Source organism: Nomascus leucogenys, chromosome 9 (assembly GCF_006542625.1).
Source record: "Nomascus leucogenys isolate Asia chromosome 9, Asia_NLE_v1, whole genome shotgun sequence".
Classification (NCBI taxonomy): Eukaryota; Metazoa; Chordata; class Mammalia; order Primates; family Hylobatidae; genus Nomascus; species Nomascus leucogenys.
In genome coordinates, this window is record NC_044389.1 from 59,754,158 (window position 1) to 59,773,156 (window position 18,999).

Consider the following 18,999-nt stretch of genomic DNA (forward strand, 5'->3'; position numbering starts at 1 on the left):
AATTTTGTAAGTGGGGAAACTTTAGGTATGATTAAAATTTTGGTATAGAAAAATATTTGCTAAGATGTTTCTTTTTTTAAGTTCTTCCTTTCTCCTTTTTATTGTTTCATACTGAAGTCATAATTCTATTTCTACATGAAACATTAATTGAGTACTATTTATGGAAGAAATAAGTAGAAGAGTATTAGTAATATAAGAGACAACCTGTGCCGGGCACAGTGGCTCACGCCTGTAATCCCAGCACTTTGGGAGGCCGAGGCAGGTGGATCACTTGTGGCCAGGAGCTCAAGAACAGCCGGCCCAACATGGTGAAAACCCATTTCTACTAAGAATTACAAAAAAAATTAGCCAGTCATGGTGGCGCATGTCTATAATCCCAGCTACTCGGGAGGCTGAGGCATGAGAATCGCTTGAACCTGGGAGGTGAAGATTGCAATGAGCCAAGATCAAGCCACTGCACTCTAGCCCTGTGACAGAGTGAGATTCTGTCTCAAAAAAAAAAGTAAGACTACTGCTCAATGGTTCTACAATTGTTCAATCATGAATGGGTCATTTATTTGACATTATCTAATACGATAATTCTAAAAGAAGAATATTATATTCTTTGTATTTCAGTGCTGGGATTGAATTCTTTTAATCATTTCTTAATCTATACCTTTCCTAGGCAAATGCATTTTAAAAGTATGTTGTTGTTTGTTAATACATCACTACTCGGTTTAAAATGCATTCTTGGCTTGTAAGAAATTCCATATATAAGCACACAGCTTATCTGAAAGATCTTTGAAAATGATGAAATGGAGCAGAATGAATCTTATAGCAAGCAGCAGTAGGTATCTCAATACTATCTCTTCTTAACTGCACATCCTAACAGAAAAGACCAGTCTAGCATTTTGGTATTTATGGATGTAGCCTTAACCCCTCAGCTTGCTCCCAAACCAGAAAAGCATCTCTTAGTGGTGCCAGGTACATGCAAAGGGAAACATTTTTCTTTTTCTTTTCTTTTTTTTTTTTTTGAGACGGAGTCTCGCTCTGTCGTCCAGGTTGGAGTGCAGTGGCGCGATCTCGGCTCACTGCAAGCTCCGCCTCCCGGGTTCACGCCATTCTCCTGCCTCAGCCTCTCTGAGTAGCTGGGACTACAGGTGCCCGCCACCACGCCCGGCTAATTTTTTTGTATTTTTAGTAGAGACGGGGTTTCACCGTGGTCTCGATCTCCTGACCTCGTGATCCGCCCACCTCGGCCTCCCAAAGTGCTGGGATTATAAGCGTGAGCCACCGCGCCTGGCCGAAACATTTTTCTTGATGAAGGTGTGGTGGCCTTGGGATTCCAATGTATTGGTGGTGGAAAGAAATATTGTTGGTTCTTTCTGGAAAATAACTCTATGTGTCAAGAGTGTTAAAATATGTATACCTTTCATTCAGGAATATCACTTTCAGGAACATTTCTTTAAAAAATAATTAGAATGGCCAGGCACAGTGGGTCATGCCTATAATCTCAGCACTTTTGGAGGCCAAGGCGGGCAGATCACTTGAGGTTAGGAGTTTGAGACCAGCCTGGCCAACAGAGTGAAACTCGTCTCTAATAGAAATACACAAAAATTAGCCAGGCCTGGTGGCATGCACCTATAGTCCCAGCTACTCAGAAGGCTGAGGCAGGAGATCTCGCTTGAACCCAGTAGATGGAGGCTGCAATTAGCCGAGATCGCACCACTGCACTCCAGCCTGGGCAACAGAGTGAGACTCGGTCTCAAAAATAAATAAATAAATAAAAATAAAAATTTAGATATATATGTGTAAAAATGTTTATTGTGTTATTTATAATAGCAGGAGGGAAGAATGAAAAGGAAGAAAGAAGAAAGAAAAGAGGAAAAGAAGGGAGTGAAGGAGGAAGGAGAGAGAAAAAAGAAGACAAAAAATAAAATTAGAATCAATCTAATATTCAGTAACCAGGGAATAATTCATTAAGTTTTGATGCCCTCATATGATGGACAATTTTGCAGCCATGAAGATGATTTTATTTATCTATAGTTATGGTTGACATTTTTCATGCATAAAAACTTCCATTGCTCAAGAAAAAAGTTAAGTACTCCTTGTGGAAACAATAGACAAATGATATCAACAAGAAATTTACAAAGGAAGAAAAAAAATGGCCAGTAAACATTTAAAAAACTTAATCGCTAATTGTCAAATTTAAATTTTTTAACCTATAAACTATCATTTTTTACTGTGAAATGGCGAAGATTTTTTAAAAGTATATCCGATGCTGCCAAGAGGGCAGAGGCCTTTCTGTAAAAGAGCAATATGTATCAAAAGCTTTAAAATGTGCATATGTTCCTACCTAGTGTATTGCTTTGAAAAAAAATTCACAGGCTAATTAAAATTTCTTGGCTGGGCACAGTGGCTCATGCCTGTAATTCCAACACTTTGCCTAACCAAGCTGCACTTGGGGAGGCCGAGGTGGAAGGACTGCTTAAGGCCAGGAGTTTGGGACCAGCCTGGGCAACATAGTGGTACCTCATCTCTACAAAAAATAAAAATAAAAATTAGCACATCCTGTGTTCCTAGCTACTCAGGAGGCTGAGGCAGGAGGATCTCTTGAGTCCAGGAGTTTGAGGGTGGAGTGAGCTGTGATCATGCCAGTGGGCACTCCAGCCTGGGCAATAGAGCAAGGCCCTATCTCTTAGAAAAAATTCTGAAAATTTTCTATGAAGCAATGTTTCTATCCTAAGTTAGATACTGAAGGATAAAAAGTAAGTGTGGTGCATATTGCTATGTGAAGGCAGCCAGTTTTAAAGGTTTCATAATGTATAATTTCATTTCTATCACATCCTGGAGAGTGCAAAACTACAGAATCTTTAAGGAGATCAGTGATTGCAAGGGGTTTAGAGAGGATTGAATAGTAATATGGGGGAATTTTAGGGTTATAAAACTGCTCTGTATATACCATAATGGATCATATAAGTAATGGATCATGGCATGATGCATTTGTCAAAACCCATAGAACTTTACAGCACAAAGCATGAACTTTAATGTATGCAAATTAAAAAATAAAGTAGGGAGTTGGGGATCACAGGATGGAATATAGACTATGATAAAATAATCTACTATATTACAAATGTATGAAATAACCTCTCTGAAGAGGATGGGAGGAAAGGGTGCTGACCAAAGTACCTTTGGAAATGAATGGAGTCTATACATTAAAGGCAAAAAAAAACCTGATAAAGTTGTTTCTCATTGAGTATATGCTAACAATTCTGAAATTACTATACATACATACTAAAATGGAAGAATTAAGAAAATGTATGGTGGATGGCGAGAGCCAGGTTTCTCACTATTGGACTCAGAGGTTACAGACAAGAAGAAGGCTAGAATGATCTATGTGGTAATGGATTTGAGTTGGGGACATCAGTATGAACTCATAGATACAAATGGTGATAGAGCCATCCCTTGATATCCAGAGGGAATTGGTTCCTGAACCCCCGCCCCACCCTAAGGATATGAAAATTCACAGAATGCTCAAGTCCCTGAAATAAAACGCCATAGTATTTGCATATAACCCATGCACATCCTTCTGATTACTTTAAATCATCCCAAGATTACTTATCATACCTAATACAATGTAAATGCTATATAAATAGTTGTCATACTGTATTGTTTAGAGAATAATGATAAAAATGTCTGTACACGTTCAGCACAGACACATCATTCTTTTGTTTTTTTCCTTTCTGAACATTTTCTTTTTCTTTTTTTTTTTTTTTTGTTTTTTGTTTTGTTTTGAGATAGGGTCTCATTCTGTTGCCCAGGCTGGAATGCAGTGGTGTGATTATGGCTCACTGCAGCCTCAACTGCCTGGGCTCAAGCAATTCCCTCACCTCAACCTCCCAAGTAGCTGGAACAACAGACATGTGCCACTGTGCCCAGCTAATTAAAACAAAAAAAAGTATTTGTAGAGATGAGGTCATGCTGTGTTGCCCAGGCTGGTCTTGAGCTCCTGGGCTCAAGGGATCCTCCTGCCTCTGCCTCCCAAAGCGATGGGATTACAGGCATGAGTCACTGCACCCAACTTCTTTCTGAATATTTTTGATCTGTGGTTGGTTGAATCAACACATGTGGAACTCACAGATATGAAAGATTGATGTACATAGAAATATTTATAGATAAATGCATATACACAGGTTAGTAGACACATATGTTTTCTTACTCTGACAGCTGAGAAGGTCTAGAAGCAACTACATCCCCATAGCAATGAGCACACTTAGTGCCTAGATCTTGGTTTCTAAAACCAATCTCCAGTAAAAGTAACCAGAGACCCTTAGAGAAATGGCAGATTCTAGGACTGGGACAGGGGATGTACAGAATAAACCTGGAGCATTTTGCAGTGCTAGAAAGTAAGAAAGTGCTCAAAACAAGTAAACAAGCAAACAAGCAAACCCACAGTGATGAGGGTATGTCAAAGGGACAACAGAGCCAACTGAAAGAGCTCCCAGGGGCCAAAGGTGGAAGAATTTGAGCAACAAAATAAATAAAGTGGTACTGGATCATAGCCCAAAAGCAGAAAATAAATATCCATGAGTCTATACTGATATAAGTAAATGATTGAACAACTGCTAATAAAGAAGTGGGAAGAATGGACAAATCTCCCATGATACAGGAGAATAGCAAATAATTTTTATATATGCTCTACTCTCAAAAAGGTGGAGCATAATTCCCATCCATTTAGTGTGGGCTGCTCATTGTGACTTCCTTCCAGAGAGCACTGTATGGAAATGAGAAAACTTTACAGTGGAGAAACCTGACACACATTAGTTGAGCCAGGTCATCAAAGTTAATATCCACAGTGATGAGTCATGTTGATAGTATATACCCTTGATATGATGTGATGACAATGGCACATTGCCTCTATGATCTTCCTACCGCATACCCATAAACTTGGTCTAATCATGAGGAAACATCAGACAAATCCAAATTGAGAGACATTCTACAAAATACCTGGCCAGTACTCTTCAAGGAGCCCAAGGAGACGTGACAACTAAATATTACAGGCTCCCCTGTATATGGCATCCTGGAACAAGAAAAGGGCATTAGGCTAAAAATGAAGGAAATCTGAATAGTTATTGGTTAATAATAATATATCAATACTGGTTCATTAATTGTAATAAGTGTACCATACTAATTTTGGATGTTAATAATAGGGGAAATTGAGTGTGGGTTATATGGGGACTGTATATACCATCTTCAAAACTTTTCTGTAAATCTAACATTTTTAAGTACAAAAAAGGTTACTAAAAATGATAGTCAATTTTAGGCCGGGCGCAGGGGCTCACACCTGTAATTCCAGCACTTTGGGAGGCTGAGGAGGGTGGATCATCTGAGGTCAGGAGTTCGAGACCAGCCTGGCCAACATGGCGAAACCCCGTTTCTACTAAAAATACAAAAATTAGCTGGGTGTGGTGGCAGACAGTTGTAATCCCAACTGCTCAGGAGGCTGAGGCAGGAGAATCACTTGAACCCGGGAGATGGAGGTTCCAGTGAGCTGAGATCATACCACTGGACTCCAGCCTGGGAGACAGAGTGAGACTCCATCTCAAAAAAAAAAAAAAAAAAAAAAAAAAAGATAGTCAAGTTTAAAAAAGATTTGAAACAGGAAAAATAGAAAAAGGACCTGTGGCTTATGGAAAACCCAAATCCGCAGTATAAATCCCCTTCGAAGTAGAATTTACTACCTGTTTGCTACGAGTGCAGTGAGCACAGTCTCAGCTGTCAGCTTTTACAGGGTCTGCCTCAACTGTAGAGAGATGCCCCTCACCAAGTCACAGCTTTCAGAAGTAGCCCACATCCAATGACTGAGCCAGGGTGCAATGGTGTGGCCATTTCTGCCAGAAGGGGATAACCAATAGGCATTATTTGCTCCAGAGCTCCCCACTGAGTTGGCTCAAGCTTTATTGGGTCCGCATCATGGTTCATGTTTTTTCTCTGCCCAGTCCTGCTTCATCCCCCTTCCTTTCACAGGTCTGATGCCTAATACAGGTTTTTTACCCCAAACTCCATTTTTGCATCTGCTTCTGGAGACCCCGACCCACAACATGGCTTGTTAGAGAGCACTCTCCTGCTACCCAACCGGACCCCAACACATGAAAGATAGTGGGAGAAAAGGAAGAGAAAACTGGCCCTTGAACGGCAATGAAAGAAGGAGTTCTAAGGATGGCAGATGGAGGTAGTTATAGATGAATGGATGGCAGGGAGGATATCCTTTGTGGAACATCAAAGTGGAGAGTTCTCTGAACTGCCATCCTGGACCGGCTTGCTCAGGGTTTTGATCCACTGTAGCCTTAACATAGAACCTTGGCAGCTGGAAATTCGAACTATCTGTTTAATTTCAGCTGCTGGCCTTTTACCAAGGTGGGGGTCCTGCCCTCTACATCTGCTCCATGGAACCATATGGCAGGCAGCTGATTCTGGGCCCCTGTTTTAACAGACGAGTTTTACTTAGTTTTAAAGATAATTTCCCTCTGAGCCTTACTTGAGCCCAACTTATGCTTAAATATTGAAACATTTACCAAATATCTTCTCTGTCATCATTTAAATAAGCCTACAGGCAACAATTTATAACCTTATTTCATACACATTTTCTATTAGGTTGGTGCAAAAGTAATGGCAAAACCACAATTACTTTTGCACCAACCTAATAATACAAATAGCATTCTGGTAGTACTCACAGTGGCTTTTGCCTGTTGCAGTGGACTGAATGCTTGTGACCCCCCTTCCCAAATTCATATATTTAAATGCTAATTTCAATGTGATGGTATTTGGAGGTGGGGCCTTTGGAGCATGATTAGGTAATGAGGATGGAGCCCTTACAAGAGGCCAGAGAGCTGGCTATCTTTCTTTCGGCCATGGGAATGTACATGGAGAAGTTGGCAGTCTGCTGCCTAGAAGAGGACCCTGACCAGAGCCCAACCATAGTGGTACCTTGATCTCAAACTTCCAGCCTCTGGAACTGTGAGAAATAAATTTCTGTTGTCTATAAGCCACCAGTTTATGGTATTTTGTTACAGCAGCCTAAGGTAAGACTCTTACCCCTTTTAGAAATTAACTACGTTTGTGCCTTGGGATTTTGGTGGGATCAGTCAAGGTGCATGTGTACATACACATGCACATACACATACTCACGAGCCAAAAGGTGGGCACACAATCCAAGCCAGGCCAACCAGACTTTGCCACAGAGTGTCAGAAAGGTGGGAAGTAAAGCTGACTCCTGCTGAAGTGGTGGTTCTTCTGTCTGTGGCCTGATTGTTCAACCCTTCCTGTGTAAGCTCCCCAGACCCTTGTAATGAATATCTGTTTTACTGGCTTTACTGGCTTTATCTGGTTTTACTGGCTTTAGCCAGTGTCTATGTCTGCCACTTGACTTCAAAAGCAAACAATAAAATGACCCGAATGGGCATATTTCTACTTTATAATCTTCACACATAGCAGTCCACACAAATACAAAGAATTTCTACAACACTCCCGAAATGTAGAGGGAATTCTTACAAAGTAAATGTAGAAGGAATTATTACAAAGTAAACGTAGAGGGAATTATTACAAAGTAAATGTAGAGGGAATTATTACAAAGTACTGAGGGAACTTACGGGGAAAGAGCAAAAAAATGAAGATTTGTCTCAAATTCCTGTGACATCCACCAGTCCCATTTCCAGGAATTTATTCTAAGGAAATAAACAAGCAGTGAAAGATGTATGTGCTAGGTCATTGGCCACAGAGTTATTTATAAAAATAAAATATAGAAATAATCTAGATATTATGGGTAGTAGCAGTCATTAAAAATGTAATGAAGGCTTGTATGCATTAATACGAAAAGATGTTCTGATATACTTTTAAGTAAAAATGTGATTATAAAACAACCTGACACTTTTGTTTTTACAAATACATTTCTATATATGTAAGTATGCATACAAAAAATCTAGAAGTGAATATATAAAAATATTGGTAGTTGCTATCTGAATGGTGAATTTATGAGTGATTTTTATTTTTCTCATTATATTTCTCAGAAATTTCCAAATTCTTTGCAAAGAGGTCTTAGTAATATGTAATCAGAAATAATCAATGAATCCAAGTAACATTCTTGAAGGATTTTTAATAATGTAAAACGTAAAAATGTTACATTGTAAAAAAGGATAAAGTGCTATTTTTAGCATTATCTTTTATTATATAAAAATATTCAGTGTTTTAGAAGAAAATACATCAGTATATTAATGTGTTTTTCTCTGAGAGGTTGGCTTATTAAAGATTCTAAGATTTTTATAAATAAACAGTGTACCTACATATATACGTATATATATATATATATGTATATATAAAAAATTTACCTAAACATCAACAAATTGAAAGAAATAATATTTAAATCCAGATACCAGTATGAACCCTGTTATTGCATAGGACCAGAGAATGAATTGATAATACATTAAAATTCAACCCCTTTCTATTAGGAAACTTCACCTGATTGAGGAAGATGACGATAAGAAGAATCAGAGAGAAGGTGATCAGATCCAGTTTGGGATCCAATGTGGGGTTAACCCTAAAAAGAATTGACGAACTTGGCCTCTTTTTTTCTCCCCAACCCTTCTGCTAGGGCCAGTTGATTCATGTCCAGTTATCCTTCTAGCTCCCTTAATTATTATTGTCATTCATTTGCTCCTACTGAAACTAGAATATCATTGGACAACAGTAGCCATGTCAAACATTTATAAGGGTGCCAACTCTTCCATTTTTCTAAGCTGACTTATTGGGTAGAAATAACTGTTTACTGAATGTCTACCATATGCACAGCTTTGTAAGAAAAATGAAAAATTATAAAATATGGTTAGGCAAAAAAATTAAACAATAGTTTAACAGTGACATGACAATTCAAAGTCATTCCAGGATAGTACACCAACACACCAGAGGCAGGATGACAGTAGCAAGTGTATGCGTTTAAGAAGCAGATCAGCCTCTACCACTGTTTTGTTGATGTGTGACTTTGACATATGTTATAGACCCAATGAGCATCGGTTTTCTCATCTGTAAACCGGAGATCATAATAACTACCTGCGGTGTTCGGCCTCCATGATAGTTTCTAGTGATCTTGCCTTCTGTTATTCACACTTCCCGTAGTCATCTCCTGCATTGAATAGAGCTAATATGACAACCAATAGGATATTGTAGGAATGATACAGTATAATTTTCTAGGGTGAGGTCATGAGAGACCTTGTGGTTTCCACCTTGCTCTTTGCTGTCTTGGATCATGGTTTTGGGAATGTCAGCTGCCATGTCATAAGGACACTCACTTAGCCTTATGGTGGAAACTACATGGCGAAGAACTGGGTCCTCTCACCAACATCCAGTGCCAACTTGCCATGCATGTGAGTGAGCCATCTTGGAAGCAGACCTTTAGCCCCTTCCACACCTTCAGATGACTGCAGCCCTAGCCAGCATCATGACTGCCATGCCACAAACCCTGAGCCAGAACCACCTAGGTAAGCCACTTCTGATTTCCTGACCCACAGAAACTGAGATAATCACTGGTGATTGTTTTAAGCCACTACATTTTGGGGGGGTAATTTGTTATGCAGCAATAGCTAACTAATACTCTAGATTATGATGTATTAGTGTTTTTTATTTGCTTTATCTGTTGCTCCAACATCAGACAATTGAGTGTAGGGTCTGGGACAGCATCTTTGGGAAAGAGAAGGGATGCTGAGAGTTATAGACAGAGGTGCAATTTGTATATGAGGGGGCATAAGGATAGCCCTGGTGGGAAGATTTGGTTTTCTCTGGAAGCAGGAAGCATGATATAGCTGCTAGAGGAAATGACAAGTAAAGAGAAAACAAAAACAAGGTTAGACAGCATGAATGTATACTGATCCGAGCAGCAGGGTTCTTGTCTTTCTCCATCAATTCTCTGTGATCTAGGGGTAAAAGGATTAAAATAAACAGCAACCGGGGAAAGACCAAGTGAAAAGTTCAATGGCCAAGAGCATTGGCAGGGAGGACTGATGCCCATGGTTGTAACATGTGAATTTCTTCTACCTGAACACTGATTTACACTGTGAAATTACCAATATTTGGTACAAAAAAATGTCAATTTCATATAGTTCAACCCATATTCATTCTAAAGAGTAAATCTACATCTTCCTGGAGGAGTTTGGGTGGTTGAGATCACTGATAAGGAAGAAGCAAGTTTCTTAAGAAAGCCCATCTTGAGAAAAACCCCTACAGATCAAAGTGGATTTTCCCAATGCCTGGAACAAGTAAACTGTTTTTTTTTTTTTTTTTTTTTTTGAGATGGAGTCTTGCTCCGTAGCCAGGTGGGAGTGCAGTGGCGTGATCTCGGCTCAGTGCAACCTCCGCCTCCCGGGTTCAAGCGATTCCCCTGCCTCAACCTTCTGAGTAGCTGGGACTACAGGCGCACACCACCATGCCCAGCTAATTTTTTGTATTTTAGTAGAGACGGAGTTTCACCATGTTGGCCAGGATGGTCTCCATCTCCTGACCTCAGGTGATCCGCCTGCCTCGGCCTCCCAAAGTGCTGGGATTACAGGCATGAGCCACTGTGCCTGGCCCACATAAACTCTTAAAAATTTTAAAAATAGATATACATGCATGTAATTTAAAAAGGAAGACACAGAAACATAAAAGAAGATAAGTAAGTCTCCATCTGCACTAATTGTTTTCAGCTGCAAGCAATAGAAACCTCACACCTGACTGGTAGGGAAATGTATTCATTCTCTTACCAGAGATGGGAGACGGGGTTCATAGTTAGTTGATTTAGCAGCTTCACAGTATTATCAAGGACACAGATTCTTTCTGTTTTTCTACTCTGCTCTCTACTGCCTGGGCTTCAGCCTAAGGCTAAAATTTATTTCACAGTTGTCAAATGGAAAGAGTTGGGCTTCATCCTTCCTTATTTGTGTCCAACAGGAGAGAGAAAAACTGACTTTCTGTGAATTTCTGCTTAGAGTGAGAAAGCAAATTCTAGAAGCTTCCAGCAAACCTCTCCTCTGCTCTCCTCTCATTCACTGGACAGAATTGGGTCACATATCTCTTCTTTAACAAATCACTGTCAGGGGGAAGGAATCATACCTGTAACAATCAGAGCCATCCCTGGCTAAAAAGTCCATTTTCCAAATGCATTTGTGTAGAATGGATGTGGTTGAGTCACTCAAAATGTTCATCACCTTGAACCACACCTGCCGCACGTGCTCTTTCACAAAAGCAAACACTATTCTCAATCTCTAGTGCATCCTTCTGAAGATGCATGTTCATTTAGATGCATTCTCTTCCCTTTTTACAGAAATGGTAGTGCAGCATACATGTTGTCTTACACATTTTTTTTTTCATAGCATACACTATTGGTAAATGTTTAATGAATAAATGCTAAGTTCAGAAACATATATTTTGTAAATCAGATGGCTTTTATCCTAATTATGCATTTTCTTGTTTGCCTTTTGTACTCCACTAGCATTAAGGTTTTTTAAGTTCCAGCAATTTCAGTTTTGCTAAGGGGAAAACAAGGAAGAGTCTTTGTATGGACTGGGGCCACGGTATTAAAGGGGATCAGCAGATCCTGGGTGCCAATATAGTAGTGGCAGCAGACAGAAGAGAATCCCAAGGGGTATGTAAAATAATATAATAACAATAATAGTGCCTCCTATGTACCAGATTGTGCTAAACATATATTCAGTAAGAACCAAGTTGGGGCTGGGCGCAGTGGCTCATGCCTGTAAACCCAGCACTTTGGGAGGCCGAGGCGGGTGGATCATGAGGTCAGGAGATCGAGACCATCCTGGCTAACACAGGGAAACCCTGTCTCTACTAAAAATACAAAAAATTAGCCCCACGTGGTGGCAGGCGCCTATGGTCCCAGCTACTCAGGAGGCTGAGGCAGGAGAATGGCATGAACCCAGGAGGTGGAGCTGGCAGTGAGCCGAGATCACACCACTGCACTCCAGTCTGGGCAACAGAGTGAGACTCCGTCTCAAAAAAAAAAAAAAAAAAAAGAACCAAGTTGGGTCTCCTTGGTCGGCTGTCTCTTCACAACTAATGATTCTCCTTCAAATGCTAGACCTTATGATTTGTAGTGTTTTAACAATGGAGGCGATTCTCTTAGCCTTTGTGAGTGAAACTCCAAAAGCTATATCAAGAAAGATATGAGTGCTAAGGAGGCAACATAGCTTGTTGATGAGAGATGTGGGTGGTGTAGGGTAACAAACTTGGGCTTGAATCCTAGCTCTACCACTTATTAATTTCACAGTGTAATTAGACATTGGATAATGTGGATGATTTTGTTTTGTTTTGTTTTTTGTAGAGATGGGTCCTTGCTATGTTGCCCAGGCTGGTCTCAAACACCTGGCCTCAAGCCATCCTCCTGTCTTGACCTCCCAAAGTGGATAATATTCTTATTGTCTCTGTGCTTCAGTATCCTCATCATAAAATGGAGAAATGCCAGAGGATTGCTGTGATGATTAAATGAGAGATGCATATAAAATACTTTGCATGGTGCCTGACACAGTAAAGCATTCAACAAATCTAAGCAAAAGTTTGATGGCATGTGATAACTTCTAGAGAAAGAGGTCCACTCTTATAGGTTTTGATATCACAAAAACAATATTGGTATAGCAATTTAAGATTTTTTTATTGATGTTTAACTTGTATACAACAATACATACCCATTTTAAGTGTACAGACAAATGAATTTTGACAAATTCATTCACTCATCTAATCATCACTATAACCATGATACAGAACATTTTTATCACTCCAAAAGTCCATCCTGTGCTGTTTTCAAGTCCATCCTCCTTATCTGATACCCCAAGCCACCATTGTTTTGCTTTCTGTAACTACAGTTTTGTGTTTTTAGAATTTCATATATGTTGAATCATACCATTTATAATTTTGGGGTCTGACTTTTCAGTCAGAATAATGTATTTGAGATTTATCTACATTCTGCATGTATCCATGGTTTATTTTATACCAAAGTAGTGTTCTATTATGTAAATATAGGTACCACAATTTGTTTATCAGTTAACCTGTTGTTGAACTCTTGGGCTGTTTCATTTTTTGGCTACTATGCATAAAGCTGCTATGAATACTTTTTTGTGGACTCATTATTTCTGTTGTGTAGCTGTTTTTTAGTGTAAATGTAGAGTCATATGGTAAATATATATTTAACTATATAAGAAACTGCCGATCTGTTTTCCAAAATGCTTGAACATTTTGCATTTTCACCAACTGCAATGGTTTGGATGTGGTCTGTCCCTACTGGAATGCATGTTGAAATTTTATCCCCAATGTGGTGGTGTTGGGAGGTAGGCTAGTGGAAGGTGTTTGGGTGAGGGAGATGGATCCCTCAAGAACAGATTAATGCCCTCCTACAGAGGTGAGGTAGTTCTGGCTCTGAGAGAATGAATTAGTTCTCATGATAGCAAGTTGCTAAAAATGAGTTTGGCTTCCTTGGTTTCTCTCTCTTGCATCCTCTCTCACAATGTGATCTTTGCACACACCCTCTCTTTCTGCTTTCTGTCATGAGTTGAAGCAACATGAGGCCTTCACCAGATGCGGCTGCCCAATCTAGACTCTTCTAGCCACCACAATCATAAGCCCAATAAAACTTTTTTAAAGTAAAATACCCAGCCTCAGGTATTCTGTTATAGCAACACTAAACAAAGACAGCAACAAGGCATCAGAGTTCCAGTACTCCACATCTTCCCGAACAACTGGAATCATCAGTCTTTCTAATTTTCACCATTCTACTAGGAGGCATACGATTGTACTTTAATTTGCATTTCTCTGATGACTAATGATGTTGACCACCATTTCACATGCATTTGGCCAAACATGTATCTTCTATTATGTGTATGTTCACATATTTTGTCATTATTATTTTTTGCAAATAGTGCAGGTATTTTTCTCCAGTCTGTGGCTTCCCTTTTTAGTTTCTTAATGGTGTATTTTAAGGAGCAAAAATTTGAATTTTGATAATATCCAGTTGGTTAGTGCTTTCTGTGTCTCCTCTACAAAATTGTTGCCTAACCCACAGTCATGAAGAGTTTTTCTTTGTTTTCTTCTAAACAAAGCTTTACTGTTTACATTTAGATTTATGATCCATTGGATTCAATCTTGTGTATAGGTGAAAAAGGTTTGAGGTTCTTTTCTTCTATGTGGATATCCAATAGTCCCAGCATGATTAGTTGAAAAGACTATCCTTTCCCACAGAATTATCTTGGCACTTGTGCCAACAATCAATTGACCATATATGTCTATATGTAGACTTTCCATATGCTCTTCCATTGGACTACATGATCGTACACTGGCCGATTCCATGTCTTGATTATTGTAGCTTTTTAGTTAAGTATTGAAATTGTACAGTGTAAGTTATCCAACTTTGTTCTTTTTCAAAATTGTTTTGGCTGGCTAGCATAGGTCTTTTGTGTTTTCACATAAATTTTACAATCAGATTGTTAATTTCTACTTCTAAAAAAGCTTGCTTGGATTTCAATTGGGATTATATTGAATCTGTAGATCAATTTGGGGAGAATTACGTCTTAACAATATTGAGTCTTTCAATCCATGATCATGGTATATTTCTCCATTACTTTAGGCTTCCTTTAATTTCTCTCAACAGAGTTTTATAGGTTTTTAGAGTACAGATCTTACACGTATTTTGATAAACTTATCTCTATTTTGTTTTTGATACTGTTGTACAATAATTGTTTATATGGTCATTTCATTATAACAATGATCCTATGAGGTAAATATGAGCTTAATTTATTAGTTAAAAAATGCAGCTCAAAGAGATCAAAAGGTTGGCTTAATATATGATTGGCTAATCCCATTTCTGGAAATGTATCTTGCAGATATACTTTCACATGTTCAAAATGACTAGTACAAGGTTATTATTGCAGCATGGTTTATCATGATAAAAGACTGAAAAAACCTTGAGTTTATTCATGAGAGTTTATCAGTGATACAGCCTTAGAAACAGTAGGCAGCTGTATAAAAGAATGAAGAAGATAACTATGTATCTATATAAAAGGAACTGCAAAATATATTAAGTAAAATAAAGATACAGAATGTTATACATAGTATATTTTTTCTTTCATGTACAATATGGGGTAAGGTACGAAATAAGGATACATATTTATATCTGCTGCATGTTGCTTAGAAAAACTCTGGAAAGATACATGAGAGAATAATATTTACCTCTTGTTGGGAGGCATGAGGACTGGATAGATGGTGAACAGAGTGGAAACTTCATTCTGCATCATTTTATGTTTTTTAAAAAACCATGTAAGTATATTACCTCTGAGACTGCTGATTTCTTCTCAGTGTCCATTTTTCATTTCTTCCTTTCACAAGTAGGACGTTCCCCCTGAGTTTTTGGAGGGATATCCTAGCCTCCCCTGCAGCTAAGTACATTCTTGTGACAGTTTTTGCCAGTGGAGTGTGAACACAGGTGACTTATGTTATTTCCATGTCACTTCCTTAAATGGAAACTAAAATCTTCTACTTTCTTTTCTTCACCCTTTCCATGGGCTAGAATGTGGATATAGTGCTGGTGAGACTGTTTTGATCAAAGTAGATAAGGTAACAATCAGAAATAAACATCTAGGCTGGGTGCAGTGGCTTACGTCTGTAATCCCAGCACTTTGGGAGGCCGAGGCAGGCAGATCATCTGAGGTCAGGAGTTCGAGACCAGTCTGGCCAACATGGTGAAATCTCATCTCTAGTAAAAATACACAAAAATTAGCTGTGCGTGGTGGCTTGCACCTGTAGTCCCAGCTATTTGGGAACCCGGGGCAGGAGAATCACTTGAACCCAGGAGGTGGAGTTTACAATGAGCTGAGATCGCGCCACTGCACTCCAGCCTGGGTGACAGAGCAAGACTGTCTCAAAAACAAAACAAAACAAAAACCATCTATTTTTCTTTAACCAATGACTCTTGGGATATTCCCATTACAGCAGCTTCGCCTATACCCAAATACATCAACTTAAAAATTTTGCATAGCTCACGATGTTTGGCAGTGTAGGAACATGAACGCAAGTGTCCTGACTCCCAAGCCCATGTTTTCTCTGCTGATGAGTAGGAAGGCAGCCTTGCAATGGCTAGTTCGTTATCTTCCTCAAGTGTGGAATGATGACTCATGTAGCATAATCTGCCAAAATTCATGACACCAGCCAACCTACAGCCACTTCTGCTGATTCGGATGGGACTAAATAAAACAGACAGAAGTAAGGTGAAATATAACGCGGATGACTTGAAATCTCAGCCTGGAAAGAGAGAATTAGTGGCAAAGCAAATTGAACTTGGGAAAATTAACAAAATGAACATAATCCAATAGGTATCGGTACATGAGGTAGCAAGGAAATTATGACTGAAATATTATAAGTCAAGGAAATTTTACCTCATTCAGAAGGAATAAGTCTACAGTAAGGGAGATGAGGGTGCAGAGTAATCCCTGCATCAGAGAGTTATTCAGCTGGTAGAAATGGACAGTGGTAGAATGGTAGATAACGAATAGGACAAAAGGTGAGAAGGTGTAAGTGACATGGCTGTCAGAATATACAAGTGCATATGATTCTCTTCTAATTCAGTGGCAGTATCTAGTATTCAGAGGGACGTCCACCACATAAATTTTCTAGGCTCATGAAAAAGAATAATAGCTGTCACCACAGTGACTGGCCACAGGGAGAAAGGAATTATCTGAGAAGGAGCGATGCCAGAACCAGGGGAAACTGACCCAGCTCCAGGGCTGGCTGCCAAACAGAGTGGCCAGCAGGCCAAGCCATCTTACTCTAAGGAGCATGTCACTTCACAGGATGTACTTACTGCAATCAGATTTTTTAAAGAGTGTGCTTTAAAGAGGGGCACAGCCTATAATGGAAATGTCCCTGCAGGCTTAGATAACTTTTGCCTTTAAAAAGAATACCAAGACATTTTTTTAAATTTATTTTTTGTTTTTCAAGTAATACTTGCCACAGGAGGGTGAACAAGAAAGGATGGAAGCTACTGCTTGGTGCTGATGACATAATGCTATCAGATGACAAAGAAAAGGTAAAATTCAAGTTTTAATTTATTTGTCTCCTCTCCCAAAGAGACTAATGTTTTAATGAAAAAAGGTAGAATAAATATGATTTAAAGGCTACTGAAGTCCAGCATGGTAAGCAAGCAATCAATAGCTTTAAACGAGTTTCTAGGCCTAAATGAATTATCCATGAAAGAGATTTCATAAGTGATCGTAAAGGTAATTACTTACTTTCCAGAAGCCAGAGAAAAATAAGAAATGTCAAAAGATTGAAGAGGGGCAAATATTGTCTTGATTTTCAAAAAGAATAAAAAGTGGTAGGGGCAAAGAAGAGTCAGAGAGTTATTGGTAAATTTAACATTGCCTAACAATTTTCTAGAATGATTTTTAAGTGCTTTTTTTTTAACAAAGAAAAGAAGAGATAATCACTGGAGCCTATGTGAGTTTATAAATGACAGTTTCAATGTTTTTGCCTATCCATGTTTATCAGAATCTCAGTGGATCCTGTATCCTGTAAACTTGCTGAGTTCATTTATTACTTCTAATGATTTTTTAGTGGATTCCTTAGGATTTTCTGTATATTTGTGTTATCTGTGAATAGAGAATTTTACTTTTTTCTCTCAAATGTAAATGTGTTTTACAATGTTTTACTGAACATTTTTACATATTGTGTTGCAGAAAGAGTTCAGCATCAGTTAGTTCAGGACAGTCAAACCGTCCAAAATTAAAGTGGCAATAGCTAACTTGTCCCCTGTTTAGTGTGTGTGCTTTTGTTTGTTGTTGTTGTTGTTGTTTTGAGACTCAGTCTTGCTCTATTGCCCAGGCTGGAGTGCAGTGGTACGATCTTGGCTCACCGTAACCTCTGCCTCCCCGGTTCAAGTGATTCTCGTGCTTCAGCCTCCCGAGTAGCTGGGATTACAGGCGCCTGCCACCACACCCGGCTAACTTTTGTATTTTTAGTAGAGATGGGGTTTCACCATGTTGGCCAGGCTGGTCTCGAACTTCTGACCTCAAGTGATCCGCCCACCTTGGCTTCCCAAAGTGCTGGGATTACAGGCGTGAGACACTGTGCCCAGCCTCCTGTTTTTCTTGTATCCCTTTATAATTAATCATTTTTATGGTAGTCAAGAGTGATCTGGTCTTTGGGTTCTTTGATTGTAAACCACAGAAACAAATCCTAGATAACTTCAGCCAGAAAATAAAAAAATAAATTATAGACCCCATAAACTGTAACAATTTGCCAAAAAGTAAAAAATAATTTATGGCCTGAATAAACTGTAACAATTTGTATTGTCTTTCTGTCACTTGATTCAAGATTCAAATGTAACAGTATCTAATTGGCCAGGCTTAGATCACATACTTTCTTAAGAGTGTATGTACTGTGGTGATGAAAGGAAGGGTGTGATGGAAAGTCTCTTCAGGAGCCTCTTATTGAAAATAAATTAAATTAATTTTTCTGGACATGAGATCTTTCTATGTTGCCCAGGTTGGAGTACGGTGGCTGTTCACAGGCTCGATCATAACGCACTACAGCCTTAAACTCCTGGCTTTAAGTGATCTTCCTGCCTCAGCCTCTTGAGTAGCTGGGACTACACCATGCTACCACAGCCGGCAAGGAATCTCTTTTTTTTGTTTTGTTTTGAGATGGAGTCTGGCTGTGTCACCCAGGCTGAAGTGTAGTGGTGCGATCTCGGCTCACTGCAACCTCCACCTTGTGGGTTCAAACTATTCTCCTGCCTCAGCCTCCCGAGTAGTTGGGATTACAGGCATGCACCAGCACATCCCATTAATTTTTGTATTTTTAGTAGAGATGGGGTTTCGCCATGTTGGCCAGGCTGGTCTCAAACTCTTAACCTCAGGTGATCTGCCCACCTTGGCCTCCCAAAGTGCTGGGATTACAAGGCATGAACCACTACCCTGGCCCGGAACCTCTTTTTTAAGA

The 18,999-nt window shown here is 39.2% G+C and overlaps 1 protein-coding gene across 1 annotated transcript in view; it reads left to right on the forward strand.

The window, feature by feature from the left end:
- The window catches only part of SEPTIN11 (septin 11), a 139,104-nt gene that overhangs the window by 26,371 nt on the left and 93,734 nt on the right, over positions 1 to 18,999 (forward strand). Inside the window, exon 2 of the mRNA XM_030819027.1 lies at positions 16,999 to 17,086. Coding sequence (XP_030674887.1) covers positions 17,063 to 17,086 — 24 coding nt within the window. The 5' untranslated portion in view covers positions 16,999 to 17,062. The remainder of the gene's footprint in view (positions 1 to 16,998; positions 17,087 to 18,999) is intronic.